General features: G+C 42.5%; 2 protein-coding genes across 4 annotated transcripts; both read right to left on the bottom strand.

Annotated features, from left to right (window-relative positions):
* Positions 1 to 309: 309 nt before the first annotated feature.
* On the bottom strand, positions 310 to 14888 carry prkacaa (protein kinase, cAMP-dependent, catalytic, alpha-a). 3 transcript variants are annotated; one of them, XM_080488858.1, is made up of 10 exons: positions 14129 to 14888; positions 5228 to 5289; positions 4592 to 4720; positions 3885 to 3983; positions 3718 to 3800; positions 3513 to 3639; positions 3339 to 3434; positions 3100 to 3222; positions 1992 to 2156; positions 310 to 1386 (listed from the first exon to the last, which is right to left on the bottom strand). In XM_080488858.1, the coding sequence occupies exons 1-10, from the start codon at positions 14172 to 14174 to the stop codon at positions 1261 to 1263; spliced, it is 1056 nt and encodes a 351-aa protein (XP_080344984.1). In that variant the 5' UTR covers positions 14175 to 14888; the 3' UTR covers positions 310 to 1260. The 3 variants fall into 3 exon arrangements, with proteins under 3 accessions (XP_080344984.1, XP_080344983.1, XP_080344982.1); XM_080488857.1 differs by lacking the exon at positions 14129 to 14888 and adding an exon at positions 11764 to 12373; XM_080488856.1 differs by lacking the exon at positions 14129 to 14888 and adding an exon at positions 8142 to 8621.
* Positions 14889 to 15437: 549 nt separating this feature from the next.
* Positions 15438 to 19386, bottom strand: asf1ba (anti-silencing function 1Ba histone chaperone). Its single transcript, XM_080488859.1, has 4 exons — positions 19006 to 19386; positions 17743 to 17858; positions 17375 to 17551; positions 15438 to 16207 (listed from the first exon to the last, which is right to left on the bottom strand). Exons 1-4 carry the CDS (start codon positions 19112 to 19114, stop codon positions 16016 to 16018), a joined length of 594 nt encoding a protein of 197 aa, XP_080344985.1. The 5' UTR covers positions 19115 to 19386; the 3' UTR covers positions 15438 to 16015.
* Positions 19387 to 19918: the final 532 nt, after the last annotated feature.

The raw sequence follows: 19918 nt of genomic DNA, 5'->3' as shown, positions 1-19918 counted from the left end.
TGCGTATTAAAATCCACCACCATCAGAGTTACATAGAGAAAACTGCAAGGTTCCCGCGTTGAAAATTTGGCAGAATTTATGTGTTTTTATTCATGAAATCTTAATTCAGTTTCACAGCTATGAGACAATGTTGAAAAAAGATGGATATTTCATGTTCTCTATCATATATATATCAATATACATGTATAAATGTTCTATGAATTAAATAAACAATAGTCAGGAGTGTGACCACAATGTCAGCTGCAGCTAAGTCACAGCTTTTTAACCCACCCTTGAGCACTAAATAACACACAAGCACAGAGATCGACATAAAAAGGACAAAATGATCACCGATAGGATTCTTTGTTTTTTTTTTTTGTGTTTTTTTTTTTTTTAAATGCTCTAATAAATTCAGCTAAGAGAAAGACAGACTTAAATGCAGACCTCATGTTTGCTTCCCGCGGCCCCGCCCCACTCGCAGGAGTGGGACCTTGAAGAAGTTTGCGGTGATAAAAATGGTTTTCACGCCGAACCAAAGAGGTCACCACTGCTTCAGCTGCGAGCAGTGGAGTGCATCGTCTACCCAATAATCATGCCACATTGAGCAGACAAAGGCAGGTGCAGAGAGTTTTTCAAGCTTTCAACCAAACGGGCACGAGGGCCGACGCCACCGCAGCCAGAGCTCTGCACCAATGCTTTCCACACAGTTTTTCCAACCAGTTGGCATTATGATAGGCACATCTGTTGGACTTGGTATTGCTTGGACAGATTTGGGATGGAGGGATGGAACCGGAAGGGGGGGAGTGTGGGGGTGGGTTTTTTTTGGGGGGGGGTTGACAAGAGACAGCAATCACTCTTAAGAGAAGCTTTAGAGAGGGCCCGTTTCATAAAGGAGCCGAGCAGATTCAGTACCTTTAACAGAGAAATCAATGCCTCAACCTGCAAAGATCGAAAAATGTGTCATTACACCATCAGAGAGATACAATTCTAGCTGAACAGCCATGACCTGTGCCTGTTCTCGCCGAGCCTCTGCCACGAACACAAGAGGGATAAATAAATGAATAGGTAACAGTTGAGAAACAATCAGAAAAGGCAACACTGCTGGTTCTGTTGGATCTTTCTTCACTTTGCCTACATTTTCCACTGGGGGGAGATTTTACATTGTTTTCCTCGTCATCACAAATAAGCAAGTTATCAGTCCACCCGAGTGCTTCCTGTCTTCTTACCCCCTTTTTCTTTCTAAATCCCTGACTCTCTCACTCCGCTACTCTTGGGTGGAATCTAGAACTCAGCAAACTCCTTTGCACACTTCTCTGTGAAGGAGACTCTGATTTCCTCTTCCTCGTAGTCGTCAAAGTTGCTTGTGTCACCGGGGCCTTTGCACTTAGGAATAAAGGGGGCTTCCACCTGCAATAATGGAGAAAACATTCAGAATGACGACGTAAACCAAAGCAGCAGAGCCATTGTACGCATGACTTTGAGTTCACACTAAAACCTGATTCACTTTCTTATAAAAACAATTCAATTACACGTTCAAGACGTCATTACTCAGTTTTCTATCTGATGCTTCTTTACTTGAGCCTCTGATCAGAATTCAGCAGCATCAGTATAGTATAGCATAGTAATACATGCCTCTCTATGTGTAGCACCTTTTCTCCACAATTAAAATATGATTGTTGTGTCCGTTGGTATTTACAATCAGTGGAAGCCTGTGACAATTAAATCAGGCGGCAACCGTAACGCTTCTGAACCAACCAGCCGTCGCATCGACTAAGAAACCTGCAGAGGAACACATGTTCTCTGTGTTTTGGACATTTTTCCATTAGCCTCCAAAGTAATATCCTCTCAGCAGAGAAGCACAGATGGTATGGAATCAGCCGTAGTCCCAGAAGGAAACTAAAGACACGTCCGCTGACCAAAGTCTCATTAAAACTATCATCAGTTTCACTTCTCTTCCAAAAAGAATAAGAGGACTCGCAGGCCGTGCTGCAGCATGACGGTTTTCCGCTCACCTTCCTCTGGTAGATGGCGATCCAGTCAGTGGTGGCAAACCACTTGTGGCCCTTGATATCGTTGACTCCATTCCTGAGGTTGCCAAAGCGCTTGGTCAGGTCCACCTGCAGCAGGTTTCTCAACAGATCCTTTAGGTCTGAGCTAAAGTGGGACGGAAAGCGAACCTGCAGACAGGGGAGGGTGAGTGAGTGAGCCGGTTTCCACCTTAATGCCAGTCTCCCTACAATACCATGTGACGTTTAAAAATGACAAACTAGAAAAAGACCAAACTTTGAGGTAAGGTCTTGAAATGAGGTGTAATTGGAAATAAAGGAGGTGCTGCTGAGATATCAGACATTTAAATCGAGAAGTGGATAATGTCACTAACATGGAAAGTCTCGACACGGAGAATCAGTGTCTGATTAAGTGTCGTCACAGTAAGAATAGTTCCTTAGAAAAATATCTGTATCTTCCTAATGTTGCTTTCTGTCTGCCCACTTTTAAATCTGAGCCGTTTTTTTGGATTGTAGAGCAGAAGTAGGAAACGATTCATTGCAGTAGTGTTTAGGATTGGGAGGCTGGCTGCCGGGGGCCGAGAGCGATGGCCCGTACGCTGCTTTGCACGTCGTATTTCCAATAAATATTTGTATCGGAGGTATTCAGGCAAAGACAACGGAAAGTGTGTTGCTGTTATAAATTCAACTTCTTCCCTTAAGCGTTCGACTTGTTCAACCTGACACCAGGTCCCGGATGTGAGGCACAAACATTGAACTGAAAAGCTGAATTTGAACGGAGAGAATGAAACTGAAATGAAAGAATGAATTCAGGAGCTGAACTGACAGTGTTGATTTTATTATTATTTATAAAACGATCAATTCAGGTTCAAACTGAATGATTCACATTCAGATTTTAAGAATTTAAATTCCCTTCCAACTAGAACAAAATGTGTCCTCGATTCTTCTGAAAGGAAATAAAGCAAATAGGAGCTTTACTGGGCACATCCATACCGTTGTGATTTACAGATGCTACTAATGACAGTGATGTGTTTCTAGGTTTTGGAAAGTCGAGCTGAAGAGGGAGACTTTACCGACTGACAAAAACCAAGATTGCTTTTTGGGTGGAACTCACCTTTCCTGATACAATCTTTTCATAAATCTGAATAGGCTGGTCAGCAAAGAAGGGAGGGTAACCAGCTGCCATCTCGTAGATCAGCACCCCCAGAGCCCACCAGTCCACTGCTTTATTGTAACCCTGCAATCACAGTAAGGCAGCAGTGAACACAGGAATATGAATAGGAGTGATTATATATGGAGTGCAACGTCAGCTTCCACAGGGTGACATGATGAACGGTGGTGCTCACTGCGTACCTTACTGAGGATGATCTCCGGTGCCAGGTACTCTGGAGTCCCACACAGCGTCCAGGTTCGGCCTTTCACCCTCTTTGCAAATCCAAAGTCCGTTACCTGAAGAGCGGAAGGCACAGCTCTGAGTACAGGAGAGGGACATCTGCTAGGACTAATTGCTGTTGACGTCTTTCTTACCTGAATGTAACCTTGCTGGTCGATGAGCAGGTTCTCAGGCTTCAGATCTCGGTAGATGAGATCCAGTGAGTGAAGGTATTCGAAGGTCAGTACAATCTGGGCTGCGTAGAAGCGGGCGTGTGGTTCACTGCAAAACACAGCAGCCTCAAACTTTACACTCACCCGGCAGCGAGCAGGACGTGAGTTACCTTAAAAGTTAACTCACCTGAATCTACCGATCCTCCTTAAGTGTGAGAACATTTCACCGCCAGGCACATACTCCATTATCATATACAGATTACTGTTATCCTGCAGGGGGACGAGGAGAGAATTGTCACACGCCAGAAGGGGGATGAATTTTTATCTAAGCACGGATGAGCAGCGAACACATACCTTAAAAGAGTGTTCCAGTCGCACCAGAAAGGGGAAGCTGACAGCTTGCAGGATACGTTTCTCGTTCAGTGTGTGTTCTATCTGCTTCAGCTTCACTACCTGGGAGGGACGAGAGCCATCGCACAGTCACGCAAAGCAAGTTGGGAAATCATACAAACGACACGACAATCGCTTCCTGATTGGAGGAGCTTTGAGGATACTTCAAGTCTTACTTCTACCTCACTTGTATTTGAAGGTGAGAGGTCTTAAACCACTCTGAAGTCAAATCAAACCAAAAATCCATTGGATACATTAGAGTCGGGACAGTTTGGTCCGAACGTTGCACCAACCAGCAGAGCATCACGTCTCCATGACGACCAAGAATGAAGACACGGAGTGCACTAAACTTAGTAGAAAAAGAAAGTCTACTAATTTGGCGTTTTGCTCCAGAACAATCTAAAGTCTCATTGGACTACAGGAGCCTTCTCAGCTCAAAAATGTGGAGAACACTGGGATGTGCACCCTGGTGTGTTGCTTTCACAACACACTTGCTCACAGTGCAACTGGAGCCGCACCTCTTCAGGGTCAGCCTGGCTCACCGGGACACTAGTGTCATGTTCGACACCTGCACTGCTGCGACGCACTCTGACCCCAAACTCATCTCAGTTCACGTAGAAACAACAGCAATGAACGCAACTCTGAAATGTCAGGCTTCCACAGTACTGTACCTTCTGTTTGTCAAGTATTTTCATGGCAAAATGCTGGCCCGTCTCTTTGTGTTTCACCAACATGACTCGGCCGAACGAGCCGGTGCCTAAAGTCTTCAAACGCTCGAAGTGGTCCAACGCTGCAGTTTGCTGAAGAGTCAAGAAAAAGGCTTGTGACATAAAGAGCACAAACTGTTTGCCTGTACGAAACACATCTTCGTTCTAGAAGGTTTTTTTCCCCCTCGTAAACATGAAAACAATGAACCAATAAATTCAAGTAGTTACAAATGTATTTCTTTTGTTTTATTGTGTAACTGATTTGCTGCTTTTCCCTTATTGTGGATATGAAAAGTGTATCCAGGGTTGAAATTCAAATTTTAGTTGTGTAGTCACGTCTATTTCACATCTGCCCAGCAGAGGGCGCACTGCCCTTCTAAAAATAATTATACTGCTCAGAAGAAAGGACTATTTTAATTGCTCTGTCTGAGAGATGTAACAAAGATATAAAAATAGTAGTTAATTTCCCTTGAACTTCATTATAAAAATGAATTAGACTGAGAAAAAAAAACCCTCACTGGTAAACATGTATGATAACGCTTTAAATATTGAAAGACTACTTTCTTTCCCCAGGTGTTTATGTGAACGTCTTTGTCTCACCTGTGCTGGATTCTCCCATTTCTTCAGGAAATCTTCTTTGGCTTTGGCAAGAAACTCCTTTACTGTAAAGAAGACGCAAAAGGCACGTTCAGCGAGGGTTTTAGACGTACACAGGAGTTTTCGTGCAGAGCATCACAGCCGCCTTATCATCAAGCCACAGAGGAGATCTTAACTTCATGTTGTGCAGAGTCACGGTCAAGAGTGAACAGAGGAGGAGTTCCACGACATACGTATACACAATCAGTCAGCTAAATTTATGAAAGAGAAACCTGCTAATTAACAGGTTCAATCAGAGCCAAATAAATTCAATGTAGAAAAAAAACAACACACAGAAATCCTTAAAACTTGTCGGAGTTGTAACCTTGAAGCACATTTCCTCGGCAGCACAATCCACAGGAAACTTAAATGTCCCAGAGTGATGGTATTCAACTGATTCTACCTTCACATGATCTCTCTTAAGCTAAGATTAAACTTAAAAGAAAGTCAGGATGACTAAACCCATCATTAAGTGTCCTTAGTTTTTAGGGTGTGAAGACGAAGTCAAGCTACTATTTACGACGGCTTAGGAAAAGTGGAAAATGACTTTTCATAGAGTTGGATTAGTTTTCTACACACTACATTTAGAGGTGACATATGGTGGACGGTTCTGAACACAACAAGCATTTTCCTCCTCGTGAAAAGATGCACAGGGATGGCGGGCTGGGCTGAGCAGGAGATAACATTAGAGACAAAATACAAGAAGTTTGATTACAGATATTCAATACTTTAATGAATTAAACGCTTCTAAACAGCTACAGTGTCTCATGCCATCTTAATAATCAATGGAGTAATACATCCATCTTCAATACAGCTTCATGATAGCAGCCGTCTATGGCTGAAGGCAGGGTACACCCTGGACACGTCACCAGTCCATCACTGGGCGAACACACACACACACACACACACACACACACACACACACACACACACACACACACACACACACACACACACACACACACACACACACACACACACACACACACACACACACACACACACACACACACACACACACACACACACACACACACACACACACACACACACACACACACACACACACACACACACACACACACACACACACACACACACACACACACATAATTATACACATTCATGCCTACAGGTAATTTACAGTCACCAATTACCCTCCAACACATGTTTTTGGACTGTGGGAGGAAACTGACGTACCCCGAGAAAACCCACGGGAGAACATGCAAACTCAGCGCAGAAAGGCCCGGACCCTCTCACTGCCTCTGAAGCAATACCCGACCCGAGGAGCTTTTAAACATTCTCAATCCGTTCCCGCTGGTTTCACTTCATGATTCTTTCACAAGCGGAGCAGGTTTGCATAATATCGCACAACAATCATGCCCGTGCATTAAGCAAAACTGCTTGGACCGGGCCTTTTTGTTGAATTCAGAAACTTTATGACCTACTTATTTTTCAAAAGCCCACTTTCTTGTACGCGTGACAATATAATAATAATCTAAATACAAATTTTTTTTTTTAAATAACCTGAAGACTACAGTCTAACATAAAGCTACAATGTCTATTATTATTATTATTATTGTTATGCTCTTCCTAGGCAGAGTGAAAACAAACAGTGGGGATACAAGCAGACAAAGTATGTGTGATAATGGGCAAACAAACATGTGCTGGTGGACAGATTATGACAACTTGGCACACATATTTGTCATAAGGAGAAGTTCATTTTCTCCCCTTATCTTTATGGGGCTAATCACAGTGCTCTGTGGGAACATGCAGATAGTCGGCCCTTCCTCATTCCTCCTCACTATCTGCGCAGCAGCTGTAGTAGCAGCAGCCCAGGGACTACAGCTATTTCTACTGGCACAAGATGGTGGTTGTGAATGAACGAGTACCGTCAGGAAAAGTTACCACGATGCAACACTTGGACAATAATTGTTTTTGTTTTGTTTCATAGCTATAAAGGCTCCTGGCCCAAATATAATCACAAAGTGGATTTACTGAACAGTAATAATTATTGTGCAAGTGTAAAAATGTTTGATTTGCTCACAAACAGTAAAAACTAGAGCAGTTATAAGCCTTTCAGAATAATGTGGAATTTCTCTGTGGCCACATAATCGATGCAAAACTGCCCCGGGCACAGTTTAAATAAAGCCAGTCAGCTGTCAATAGTTAAACTGCAGAGCCATTTATTCACCAGCTTTGTGATAATATTCAAAACTAATAGGCCTTCAGCGTGTCCAATCACAACCTAGAAATATACTAAAGAAAACTGCTATTGACAGAACTATCACATGGAAGGATTTCTGTGACACACACACACACACACACACACACACACACACACACACACACACACACACACACACACACACACACACACACACACACACACACACACACACACACACACACACACACACACACACACACACACACACACACACACACACACACACACACACACACTCCAAACCAGACGAAAGCTTAATCCTCATCTAGCTAACGTGATTTCCTGCTAATTCTCCAAAGACCGGCAGCTCCAACAATAGGATGGGAGAAAGCCAGTAAGAACGGCAAAGAGCAAAGTTCACATAAACATGCCAGGAGTGCTGCAGCTCCCACAGAGAGCGATGGAAACGGCACAGTCACCAGGGGGAAAACATTTCCCGTGAAAGTTGCTCAACTTCCACTTCCAAGCAGAAGCAGCCACAAACGGAGCTTTTATTGAAGTGATAACTTGCAAATAGCATAAGAGGGGAAACAAAGCCTTGGTATTTATTCAGTCTGTTTAATTTTCAAAAGGGTTTCTACCCTTGGATCTTCAGTTGATCGGCTGAAACTCACAAGACTGTTATTTCTGCAATCCCATATTTCTTACCATCTGGGAGGACTATGGGTACCTCTGGTGCTGCATGATCTGCGGAGCGCGACCCTGATTCACTTGAGCGCGAGGATGACTCCCTCTTCCCTGCATGCCTTCTGGAGCTCTTCCTGTCACACATTAGCCCTGTAAAGTCTCCTCTGCGCTTCTTCCTTGGCCTCTTCCTCAAAGCCACTGACTCATGACCGACCCTGGCCCTCTGAGAGCAGTCTGGTCAGATCAGCAGCTCCGCACATCCACAGAAACCATTCAAGTGTCCTTGCCAGGAGAGCGTCTTCCGTCGTCCCAGTGACTGTCACTTTGCAGGAGACCAAGAGCAAAAAGTAGCATCCACCTCCAGTGTGTGGTCAAACGCAGCATGGAGGGTAGTGCTGCTCCCGTTACACTCACACAGATCAATTGGACCCTTGCTTGGTTTGTATCAATATTTATTCTGCACACAAAGTACTCTCTGCTGTTCCCTCTCATGTCAAACAGACACACAAACACACATGCAGGCATGCACACACAGTGGCTCTATATTGATCTAAACAGGGGCATAATCGCCGGGGGAGGGGCGTGAAAAACTAGCTGGTATATTTATCCAACCCAGAGATGAAGTCCTATGGAAAACTAGGCCTAAGTAGAGACCCATGAGAAGAGCTGCACACATCTAGACGCATCTCAAACTCTCCCTAATTAGCCGAGCCAATCAGCTGCCACATCTGTGATTAAAAAAAGACTTTCAGAGATGATCTGGGTGTTTTCACAAACATAAAAGTGGCACTCTGGAGAGATGCTAGCAGAGCAGGAGCGCACAAACCACAGCAAAACTTTTTTGACTCAGCCCAAATGCACCAGAGAGCGCGAGCAGTGCCAGTGCTGAATTGATCCTCCAAAAATCAATCCTCCATCTCTCCCGCGGGGCTCAGTGGCCCACTCTGACGCAGGAACAGAGGGGTTATATTAGGGCGAGCTAACCGACATTAAATGGCAACGCGAGCCAAATCGAGTCTCTGTCTGGATCTTGCCTTGTTCTGATGGCAGAGAGGCTCAAGTGAGGCCTAAAGAAGAGTTCAGGTGGCAAAATGAGCCCCGATAAAGAGAGAAATGTATTTGCATGCCTTTCAAGGTAAAAAATCAATTCCAATCATCGGCTGAATTCAGATGGGGGACGTTTCCTGTCCAAGGCACCAATGGAAAGTTGTTTTGTAATCTACTGTCCTGAGCCGAACGTCACCTCCCACTTTGACTCCCTGCTACTTGAATACATATGGAGTATTTAGAAATGCTCAATAGGCCTGAACATATGGTCTCATCTTGCTTTTTCTGCTAGGAAACGCATCATTAAACAGATATACGGTGACAAAACAATGGCAATACTCATACCTTTCTTTTTCAAGCAATGTGTATTTACTATTTATGCTGGTTACATTTATTACTATTACATAAGTAAATCATACTGTACATTTATGGTGATTTCTGCCACAAGAATTTAATTTGAGGAAGAAGAAAACTTCATTTGACATATGTACAAATGTTGCACAACAAAATTTGGTCTCTATATTTAACCCATCCAGAGGGAGCAGTGGATTCAAACCTTGGTTCTGCTCCTTTAACCTTCAGGCCACCACTGATCCTTGTACGAGATCACGTCCTCATACTAATAAATTCTGTACACAAAGGAATAGAAAAACCTTCATAATATGGGCAAGAGCAAATCAGGTTGCGTCTTTCAGCTTCATCTGCAGACAGGTTACCAACTTGGCTCAGGTTTCCCTCAGAACTACTATTACCTCCATCATTCGTTGGCAACTGTGCAGTTAAAACAAAACTGTCTGAACAGAATCATATATAATATGAAGTATCACTTCCAGAAATCAAAGATGCTCTTATCCACACTTTCATCTAATTGTTTTTTTTTAATAGAAAGTTTCCATCACCCGTTTCATGCATCACATCTGTTAGCCTCCCAAATCGGGGGGGGGGGGGGGGGGGGGGGGGGTTGTCTGATGCATCTGATCCATTGGGACTGTAGCGACCACACAGGACATGGAAATGGCTTGCAGACAGTCACTTCATTAAAGTAAACAAACAGTTACTGTGAGTTGTAACCACGCTGTGATAAAACAATGGGGCTCCTAAGCACGACCTCCCTCAAACGTTCAGTAGGATCGGTGCACTGAAAACAGAAAGGAACTCTCAGGTGCACTCACAAATGCTCCATGTTGGAGTGAAGAAGCAAAGCACAATAATCGTCTTAAAAAATAAATAAATAAATAAATAAATAAAAGAAAGAAAAAAAAGTTGTGCACAATTTTGTTTCCTGCTGTTAAATAATCAAAACCAATATATTCAAGTGTCAACTAAAACAATACTGATATCAGCTCACATAAACTATAACACGTACAAGGGAGCGATGACCTTTGATGGCCAAAACCTCACTCCTTTGTGTTTCAGAGGACAGAAAACATGTCGGGTCCATTTCAAAGAATTTTCCCAAACATGCACAATGAGTGAGGTCACTGTGTCATCGACCTCTGGCGTCTCAAATCTTGAAGCACCTTTCTGTGACGTGCTTGCAAGTTCTTTATGTCCTTGCATGGGTTTCTTCAGGTAGACGTTTACAATTTTGACAACTTCAACCTGATAATGTTCAATAAAAGTCAAAAATACTAATTTCATACTTTGCTGCTGATGACGCAACATTTTAAAATGCTGCCGATATTCCTTAGTTCTGTAGAATTCAATTACAATACGCTACAGTTCTGTGCGATGGACACTGGATAAGTTCAGTAGGCCTATGATTGGCTTTAGGCCTGTTGAGAAAATCCAGATAAGACAATAGTTCCTTCACCCAAGTTCAACCTTCAATTCTCCACTTTTCTGAACGTCAGGATCACTCTTTTGTTATTAGTGCTGAGCTCTAAGCTCGTCCGAGGCGGCTAATTGGCATTACAGCAGTAAAGTCCACCAATAATCAGCACAAGCTTGTAACAAAGCCCCTTTAACTGCAGACAGGAAGTGATGAGCGATCTGAACACAAACCTGCCCCTGTTACACAAACCAGCTGCGTGCAGAGCAGGGGCAGGACATAAACTACACAGATATTTATAGACACACATAGTTGTACTCAGGCAGGGTGCCACTTCGTTATATTCAATTCCAAACAAGCGTGAGTCAATACAAGTATTTCTTCTTTTAACTGGTAGTTAGTTAGTCATGACGGAAAGTTTGGGAGGTTTTCAAATATGATACGCTTCTGCAGAAAAGGAGAGTCTACTCAGGCATGCTTCCTCTCCTCTGTAGGTAGAGAACAATGGGTAGCAGAGGAAGGACAAAGAACAGGCTGTGGTGTGTTTGTGTGTTTTTTTTTGTCTACATGAACAGAAGCACGCACGCTGCCGGCTGCAAATAATGAAGCCAGCGCTACCAAAGTCTGACAGAGCCAAAGATAAATCCTCCAAACCCAATACACACTCAACAGGTCATGAGATGAATTAAGTAACAGACAATTATCAAGAGAAATTGCTTGGTTTCAGCTCAGCCTGTGACTGACTAATTTCATGGAGCACAACATGAAGTACAGCAGCTCCACCCCTCACCCATGCCTCTGTCCAGCTCCAGAATGAAAACTCACTGCAGCTGCGGGCCTCTAGCTCCTCCTGTGGTTGGTCATGTCTGTCTTCTCCACTGCCTATGTCCCTCAGAGAGGGCCCGGTTCGATGAAACAGCCTCCCTGCCAGCTTGTGAATAACAGACATTCTACAAGGCTCGATTAAACAAGCTGGAAGCCTGAGTAGAGTTTCAACACTGTAGTATGTCCAGGCGTTTAATCAGGATCCACAAAAATGTAACATCAGAAGCTTCAGAAAGGTCACAACTTCAAGCTATCCCAGCCGGCTGCCTTTAGTTTGTGGAACTAAAGAGGCGATGAACAACAGTCGGTGCAGAGCCTGGGCCGGCCCTTCCCCGCTCCTTTGCTTCCTGTTGCCGCGACTGTCCGCCCTGCTTCTTCCTGTGGGGCCAGAAAAATAGCTCCGTATAGCAGCGCAGTGGCTCTCGGCTTGTGTAATGCAGCCTGAGAAGTTCAGAGGCAACAGATGCTGTACACCTGAACTGGTTCTCAACACTCACTTCTGATTTTCCATAGAAACCAGAATGTCCTGCCACATTGTTCTTAATCTCTCTGCTCTGTGGGAACTTCTGCCCCTGGGTGTGGGCTCCACAACCCTGGCCAGCACCTGTCTGAGGGATCAGGGTGGGCCCACTGTCACCAGACTGATAAAGATATGAAGTGTGACATATGAACAACCCGCCCAAAAGCAGCGGCGAGTCTGTCTCTCTTTTAAACTGCTCAATTCACCGAATGCATTTCCTTTATAACAAGAAACTTAATAACATCTGAAAGTCATGACTGTTACATGGGTTATAGAAAGGCAGCAGGCCATTCTTCACACCTATTCTCTACCAGCAACAAGGAGCTGAGGCTCATTTCACAGATACCCGTTCTGACTTTGCACACTGGAGTGTTATTTATGGTGCCACGAATAAAACATAAAACACTGTTATTCCGAGTGTTCTCTAGAGCGGGTGAGCCAAGTTCCAACCAAGTCAAAATAAGTGAATCTAAAATAGAATAACAGAAATAATGCAGAGTCTGATTTTGTGGTTCAAGAAGTTTCTATTAGTATATGTCATAGTACGATAGAAACACAAACCAGTGTCAGTTGGCAGTTCAAAAGACTCAACAAAATAAAAAGTTGAGGGATATGACAACATATAACAGCATTTACTCAATAGCAGAGCATTGGACTCTCTGTCTCTCCACACAGTAACACATACAAGTGTCCTTGTTCCAATCCTGCTCATCACATGTTATTCAAGAGACTGCTCAACTCTAAAGTTTTTTGCCTGGAGAGGATCACCCTTATGCATCATATGACCTGTGTCGTGGTGGTTTTTTCTTCAACTGATAACAACTCTCTGCTCACTTACTGTCATAACACAGTTCCTGTGACCCAGCAACTACGTCTACACAGCTTTTTAAAGCTTCAATGTTCACTCTAATATGATCAATCCATTCTACCTATAGCTCCTTGTTTCTCTATGAATGCAAAAAAAAATTTCCTGCAAAGAACCTACTGTTTCAGCCTAAGGTGAACATTATTCAAAGGGCACAAGAGAGAATCTCCACAAGGTTTGAAGTTTACAGTGTTACTGCCGCCTTTCATGGTCTTCTGAGAAAAAGGAGAAAACATCTGAAAGACAAACCGCAAAAGAAAAACCTATGACTTCTGGATAATGCTTGTTGTTGTCATCAAGGCTGCTACCTCTTAATATAACCTGAGGCATTTTATCACGAGGTTTCCCACAGTATGAGCAGAATGAATGAATAACATCCACTACTGTTCAGCCGAGACGACTTTAGTCACAGTAAAAACCCAGAGCTCAAGTTTCAGCATGGATGTGTTATACAGAGAGCCTACACACCCTGTGAATTTCGGCCTGTTACATGTTTACAGTTGCAAAAAGGTGTGGAGAACTTGTTATGCTGTGGCATTGTGAATGTCATCTGTGGGCCTTGATACAATGTTAGCAGGAAAGCATAGCAATTCACCACCAACATGCTGCTGGTAGAGACAATTAGTGATGGCCGAAGAATGGAAATGCTTGATGTGGCTCTTTAAACAGCTCTCAGTGAATGGGGCTGCTGTGTTGACACGCCATTAGTGCCAGATCCCGATGCTAACTACACGTTTTAATAGTAATTATTGTAACATTAAGTGCAGCCGCTGGGGTAACCGATACTGTGTGTCTGACCTGATTTAACGCCGATGTAGTGTTACTTCCAGAGGACAACACTAAACGCGGTGTTGGTCTGTTATGAGGCAGGGACGTGGTGGCTTGTGTGTTTCATTTGACGAGCTGCCATTGCAATGAAAACAGGAAATGCTTCGCATTGACAGAAACGATGCAGGGGCACGATAGAGCCGGCTACTCACCACTCTCCATCTCATTGCCCTTCTTTGCTGTGGGCGTGTTGCCCATGATGGCAGGCTGATAGTGGCGTCCCTCGACTCGGGCTGGCTTCTCCTTCACAAGTCGTTGAGTAATGCTACACCGCTGAAGCAGACGCTACACACTCAATGAACCTGACAGCTTACTACTAGCTAACAGCTATCATCATTGACCAGGGAGTGTGAATGGAGTAGTCCCAGCACTTATCCGCGGCGGTGAACTCCTCGAGCAGAGGAAAATATCCAGCGCTTCTGGTTAGCTCGCGCTAGCACGTTAGCTAGGAGGCAGAGATCCAGCGGATGTCAGCTCTGTAGCGTTTCGCTCGTCAAATCTTCAAGTTGGCACCGGCTTGATCAGGGGAGTCAGTCCGCTGTCCTTTATCTGCGGCGACGATTTGGTCTATCGAAAGTCGAGGCGGGATGAAAATCGTCGAAAGCTGTTTCCGTCTGTCAGACGAGCCAGCTAGCGTTAGCTGGTAGCGTCCCTTGCAGTCTTGGCCTTAACTAACCAGGTGCTCCCTCTGTGCAGGCAGGCCTTTCCAATTCTGAGCGTGAAATTTGTGTCCAGCTCGCACGTTTTTCCTCCGCTCGCTATTCAAATGGATATATACTCCATTATTCTCAAAACGAGCCGTCACGAGCAAATGTTCCAGGGGACCGACCACCTGATAGTCGATTCCTCGGATCAACAGACCCCTTCCATTAATCTTCAGACCGCAAGGGAAACTCCAGTCATCCATCCACCAGGCCCCGCCTCTGCGTAGCTCCAATTGGTCCAAGACGATGCCAATCATTCGACAGTCCACAAGACCAAGGTTGATTGGTCAGCCGTAGATACATCCAATCATTGCATTGATGCGATTGGCCACTCAAGTCGCTTTGTCCCGCCTACAAGCTCGCTGCGAGCCAATACGCCTGTAACAGTCTCCGTGTTATTCTTTACGCTTTAAATTAACAGTTCGCAGTTTTTTTTAGGACAGAATTTCGCGGCGAGCTCAAATAAAAAGCCGAAATTTTGCAATCACCACTCGGTTCACTCTGCGACATCTTCCAGTTATGAAGCGTAACCCCCCCCCCCCCTTTACTCGAACAATCTGTGATTGGGCGTGACGTTGCCACAAGCTATTTTTAGAAAAATGTGAAAATATGAGGGGATACTCACACTGATATTTATGTTACATGTTACTGTGCTCCGTTGTGTTGGGACTTCAACTAATGTATGGTATAATAACAGTGACAAGTGAAATACATTTGTCTTCAATGTGGATTGCAACATAAAAATTCAGAAACGTTACTCAGTTACACAACAAATACATTGTTTTTTTTATTGGGAACATAAAAATGCATGAAAGAAAACATGAACGTGATATAGCCCATACAAATCTCCACAATCTAAGTTGGAAAATGTTTAAGTGCATTTGTAACGCAAAAAATATGAAGGCAGAATATCAAAAATCTGTACAACATATTGCATTGTTTGCCTATTGCTTCAGTGGTGGAATCTTCTTAAAAGGGTACAACAAAAAGAAGAAAAAAAAAATCACTAAACAGTTCTTTGTGGTTCAATTTCAACTGAGTATTTTCATAGCTGCAGTTTCTATTCCACAATTTAATACTGCTGTGAAAACCATGTGGAGAACCTGTCCGTCTGTAAATGATCATTCCAGTAAGATGTTCACAATCTTCACGGCAACGACTGCTCCTGAAGCCCAAGGTGAGAGTTTAGCTTTTGATAAGTTAGAGAAAACTAGGAACAGCAATAAGGCCAGGATCTCTGTACATCCATTTATCCACACCAGAATGTCCATAGGCATTGCTCAACTATAGGATCTTGTGTTGTAAATAGACACCTTTTTCGGGCTTAGGAGATTTCTATAAGCAGTCCATGGAGTTATCTGGAAGCATCCCCAGAGGTGGGGCCTTGCCTGGGAGACAGGATGGGGGGAGCATGGAGTTTGAAGAGGGATCCACATTTTCAGAGTCTTCCATTCTCTCTGAAGAGCCATCCCAGTTTATATGAAATCTGGTAACACGTGGATTTGATGCAAGAATATTCCTCTGCAGCTGAAAAGAGAAAAAACAAAAACATATATATATATATATATATATATATATATATATATATATATATATATATATATATAGTGCTTTTCTTTGCAGTCAGGCTGAAACACCTTCACTAGGTATTAGATTCCATTATAGCATTAAGAAAGTCTGAAATTTTAAAGATAATTGCATCATTTTTGCAGGTTTATGTGTCATATAAGTGGAACTGAAACATATTTAGTAAATTTAATCAAATTAAAGCACATCAAGAAAAACTTAAAATGCCTGGATAATTATTTAACACCTTAGAAAAAAACCTTCAGCACCAGAATCCCGCTGTATTGAAAAAAAAGAAGTCATTCTTGTTACTCATGAACAAATATATGAACTATGTATAAACCTAAATCAAACTACAAATTTGCAGCTCAGACCAACGTAATGCCTTGTTTGAATATTTTTTGCACCTGTGAGTGAAAGGTCTCATTCCAAATGTCAGGCGCCTCAAAAATGTAACACCCACAATCAAAATCCTTTGACATCAGAGCAAAGCTCACAGAGACGTCTTACTGCAGTTACCACCGGGGTGACCGGCACTGCTAAAAAAGGCCCATCTTGCCCAACAAATTAAGATTACTGAGGATATGTGATGATGAGACAACCACAACATAGTTTGCAAGAAAATTAAAAAACTTCCATTTGCAGAAAGTTAATATTGGAGCATGGTGGTATTTCAAGATGTTCTCAATTTGTTTTAAACAGCAACTAACCTCTAACTAACCATAACATTGCAGAAGATAAAAATAAATTAAAATAAATGCAAAGCACAGTTCAGCTTCTTAAAATCAGATAGAAACGTGACCTGCAACCTTGTCACAAACGTCAATGTTTGACATAAGTAAACCAACACCAGGAAAAACGTGATGCCTACAGCCAGTAACTGCAGGTGAAGCATTGTAAAGACCCACCTTAATGTTCAGAAGATTTTTAATGGACGCTGAATGCCCTGAAACTTTTCACATCACTTTTAAAACAAAGTCATTACATTGGCAATAAAATTATATCTCCCTGCTGCGCATGGCCCATATCCCTTCAAATCCCCAAAAGTATTGACAGCATTTCCCCAGTGGTATACAACTACAGCAATGTTGCTTTTCAAAGTGTAATGAAGAGGCAGCCGTGTCTGACCTGCGTGTAGTCTGGCTTGATTGGAGGATTTTCTCGAAGCTCAGGGTCTGTGTACTCATTGTTCACATAGTAACCAATCCGAATGAACTCTTGGTTACGGTATGTGCAGGTAATAAGCACTACAGTGACACCGACAGCATCACTTTCAGGAATCAGCCCGGTGTTTGGAGCATCAGCCTGTCAGAAGAAAAACCAGAAACAATACAAAATAAAAGAACTGCATTTACTGCTGCATAAATTGTTAAACACCAACATAATGAGGTTAATCAAGGTGTTATCTTTGCTACAAATTTCCAGATAAATTTCAGTTTTGATCTGAAACCGGTTATCAATATAAGCTTCTGTCAGTTGTCAGCAAGCAAACACACCTGAAACACAAACATATGTCTCCCAGCAGGTACCGGGCCCACCAGGACGGAGTCAAGGCATTGATCATACTCTTCACTCTCCGCTGAGCCCACATAGATGATTTTCCATTCCAGGTCTGAAAGCAGCAAGGAGAAACACATGTTTAGCTTCATTAAAAAAAAAACTAAACAAAAACAAATTTGCAACAAATTCATTTAGCTGCTGGCTGATGAGATAAGACAATTGTTCCGTATCTGGTTTCACGTGCAGACGTACTTTGTAATGATTTGCATCCATAATGAATGAGGCTTTTCTGAAGAGCTAATTAAATCTAATCGCAGGTGGCTAACTGTAAAATTATTAGTTAATACCAATTTTTATTAAGATGAACAATGTCTTAATCATGGTTTAACTGTACATATCGATGTGAAATAATTTTTTTGTTCACCAATGTACTGACAACTCTCGCTTTTCGAGGTTTCGAGTGAGGGGTGTCAAACATAAGGCCTGTTGGCCTAAATTCGGCCCAGGAAAAAAAAAATCTAACAGAGTAAATATTTCAAAGGACACAATGATTTGTTAACAAGTTTACAAGGAGTAGTGGATATCAGCATGAAAACTAGCCATCTTGTTTCTCAAAGCCACGCTGTCAATGTGAGTTTGTAAAAACATACATAAAAAAACAACTGTTGGATAGAAGTTAGTTGGACGTTTCATTGTATTTTGCACCAGGAAAAAAACTTTAAAATTGTTTTTTAATGTTGTAGTCGTCCTCGGTCGTAATTGTTTGGTTTTGTGAAACTAAAAACATTTTCATCACGTATATTCTGCAAAACCAAACAAATATAAAATCTCTTAAAGTTTGAATTTAGAGGATATTATTGTACTATTTTAACAGTGTTATCCACTCAAAATGAGACTAACGTGAGTTTGACACACTGCTTTAAAGGGCATTCCATTGATTCATTCTAAGTAAAGAGACGTTAAAAAAAAAAAAAGTAAGAAACTGCCTCATCCCGGCGGATGATAATAACATTGTTTGTTTTAGTTTGCTCTAAATTACACCAGCCGTCTTCATTTCTTTGAACGACATTATAAGAACGCCGTACAACATCCTCAGTAAACATGCGCTCACTTGCATTACTTTAACATTTCAGTATATCTTAGCTGGAAGTGTTTTTTAATTTTTTATTCCAGACTTGCGGCTGTAGCTTGCAGGTGCTGCTAATGCTAATAGCCGTTACAGAGTGAGTTAATATCGGTGATTGTTCGACGGTACCAACCTTCAGGGAGATCCTCCATACACTCGAAGGTTATCTCAAACTGGAAGGGGTTTCTGAAAGGACTCGGGTTGTCCAGGACTGCCACATTTAGCACCTGTACCTTCGCCATTGCTGCTAAAGCGCTAAAACAGAGCTAATAAAAAAAACAAAAAAAAAGCACAAACGCTCACGCCAGAATTTCCCGGGAATACTTCAAATGCAACACAACATCAACGTGTTACTACGAGACACGCGGCGGTGGTTTGACCCAATAAGCGTTTTCTTCGTCTGTTAAATATCACAGTAGCCGCTAAATTAAAGATCGGTAAGGGAAAGATGGGATAAATTTGAGGTTGTGTTGAAGCTCTCCCGCCGCTTTGAATGCCCTACCCGGGTGTCCCCGCAGCTATGGCAAGCCGCACGGTCATAACAGAGCGCGAGCGCTTGGAGGAGAAAGCGAAGTGCCTTTACTGACCTCTAGAGGCTTCATATCAAAACGAGACGACTGAGAAATAAAAGAGAGGAAAGGAAAGAAGCCCTATCAATAAACATTACCGTAATAAAACATATATAAAAAAAAAAGATCTGAAAAACCCCCAAAAGACGTTTTAAAAAGCAGTCCTTCAACCACACAACATATCAACTTAGAATCAGTGGGCTACTATTTGGACAGGAGATAATTGAATAATTTAGCCTAAAAAGGTCCAAAGAGGAACGTAATCCAAATTTGATGAAAAGTTGATGCTCGGTGGTAACGACAAAGTGGTAAATGAAAGTATTTCTGAGTTCCTTGCTGGGGAGGAGTGAATGTCTGATAATACGAGTAAAAAGTTGTGAAATGTGTCTAGAAGGTCTTGTTTACTGTTAATTAATGTATATGTTTGTAGCGTATAGATAGATGAAATTGGTAAACATTAGACATTTGTTATTAATC

The sequence above is a fragment of the Lipophrys pholis genome (genome assembly GCF_963383615.2).
Source record: "Lipophrys pholis genome assembly, chromosome: 19".
Classification (NCBI taxonomy): Eukaryota; Metazoa; Chordata; class Actinopteri; order Blenniiformes; family Blenniidae; genus Lipophrys; species Lipophrys pholis.
This window is presented reverse-complemented; position numbering and strand designations above follow the sequence as displayed.

Bases quoted from the DNA above. Each gene is read 5' to 3' on its own strand.
- prkacaa (XM_080488857.1), bottom strand. From the start codon at position 11,887: ATGTCTGTTATTCACAAGCTGGCAGGGAGGCTGTTTCATCGAACCGGG. The intron at 5,290-11,763 runs GTGAGTTTTCAT...TCTTCTTTACAG, and splicing joins GCTAGAGGCCCGCAGCTGCA to TAAAGGAGTTTCTTGCCAAA. The intron at 3,801-3,884 runs GTATGTGTTCGC...GTCCCCCTGCAG, and splicing joins GACTGGAACACTCTTTTAAG to GATAACAGTAATCTGTATAT.
- asf1ba (XM_080488859.1), bottom strand. From the start codon at position 19,114: ATGGCGAAGGTACAGGTGCTAAATGTGGCAGTCCTGGACAACCCGAGT. The intron at 17,859-19,005 runs GTTGGTACCGTC...TGCTGCTTTCAG, and splicing joins TATGGAGGATCTCCCTGAAG to ACCTGGAATGGAAAATCATC. The intron at 17,552-17,742 runs GTGTGTTTGCTT...TTCTTCTGACAG, and splicing joins GACATATGTTTGTGTTTCAG to GCTGATGCTCCAAACACCGG.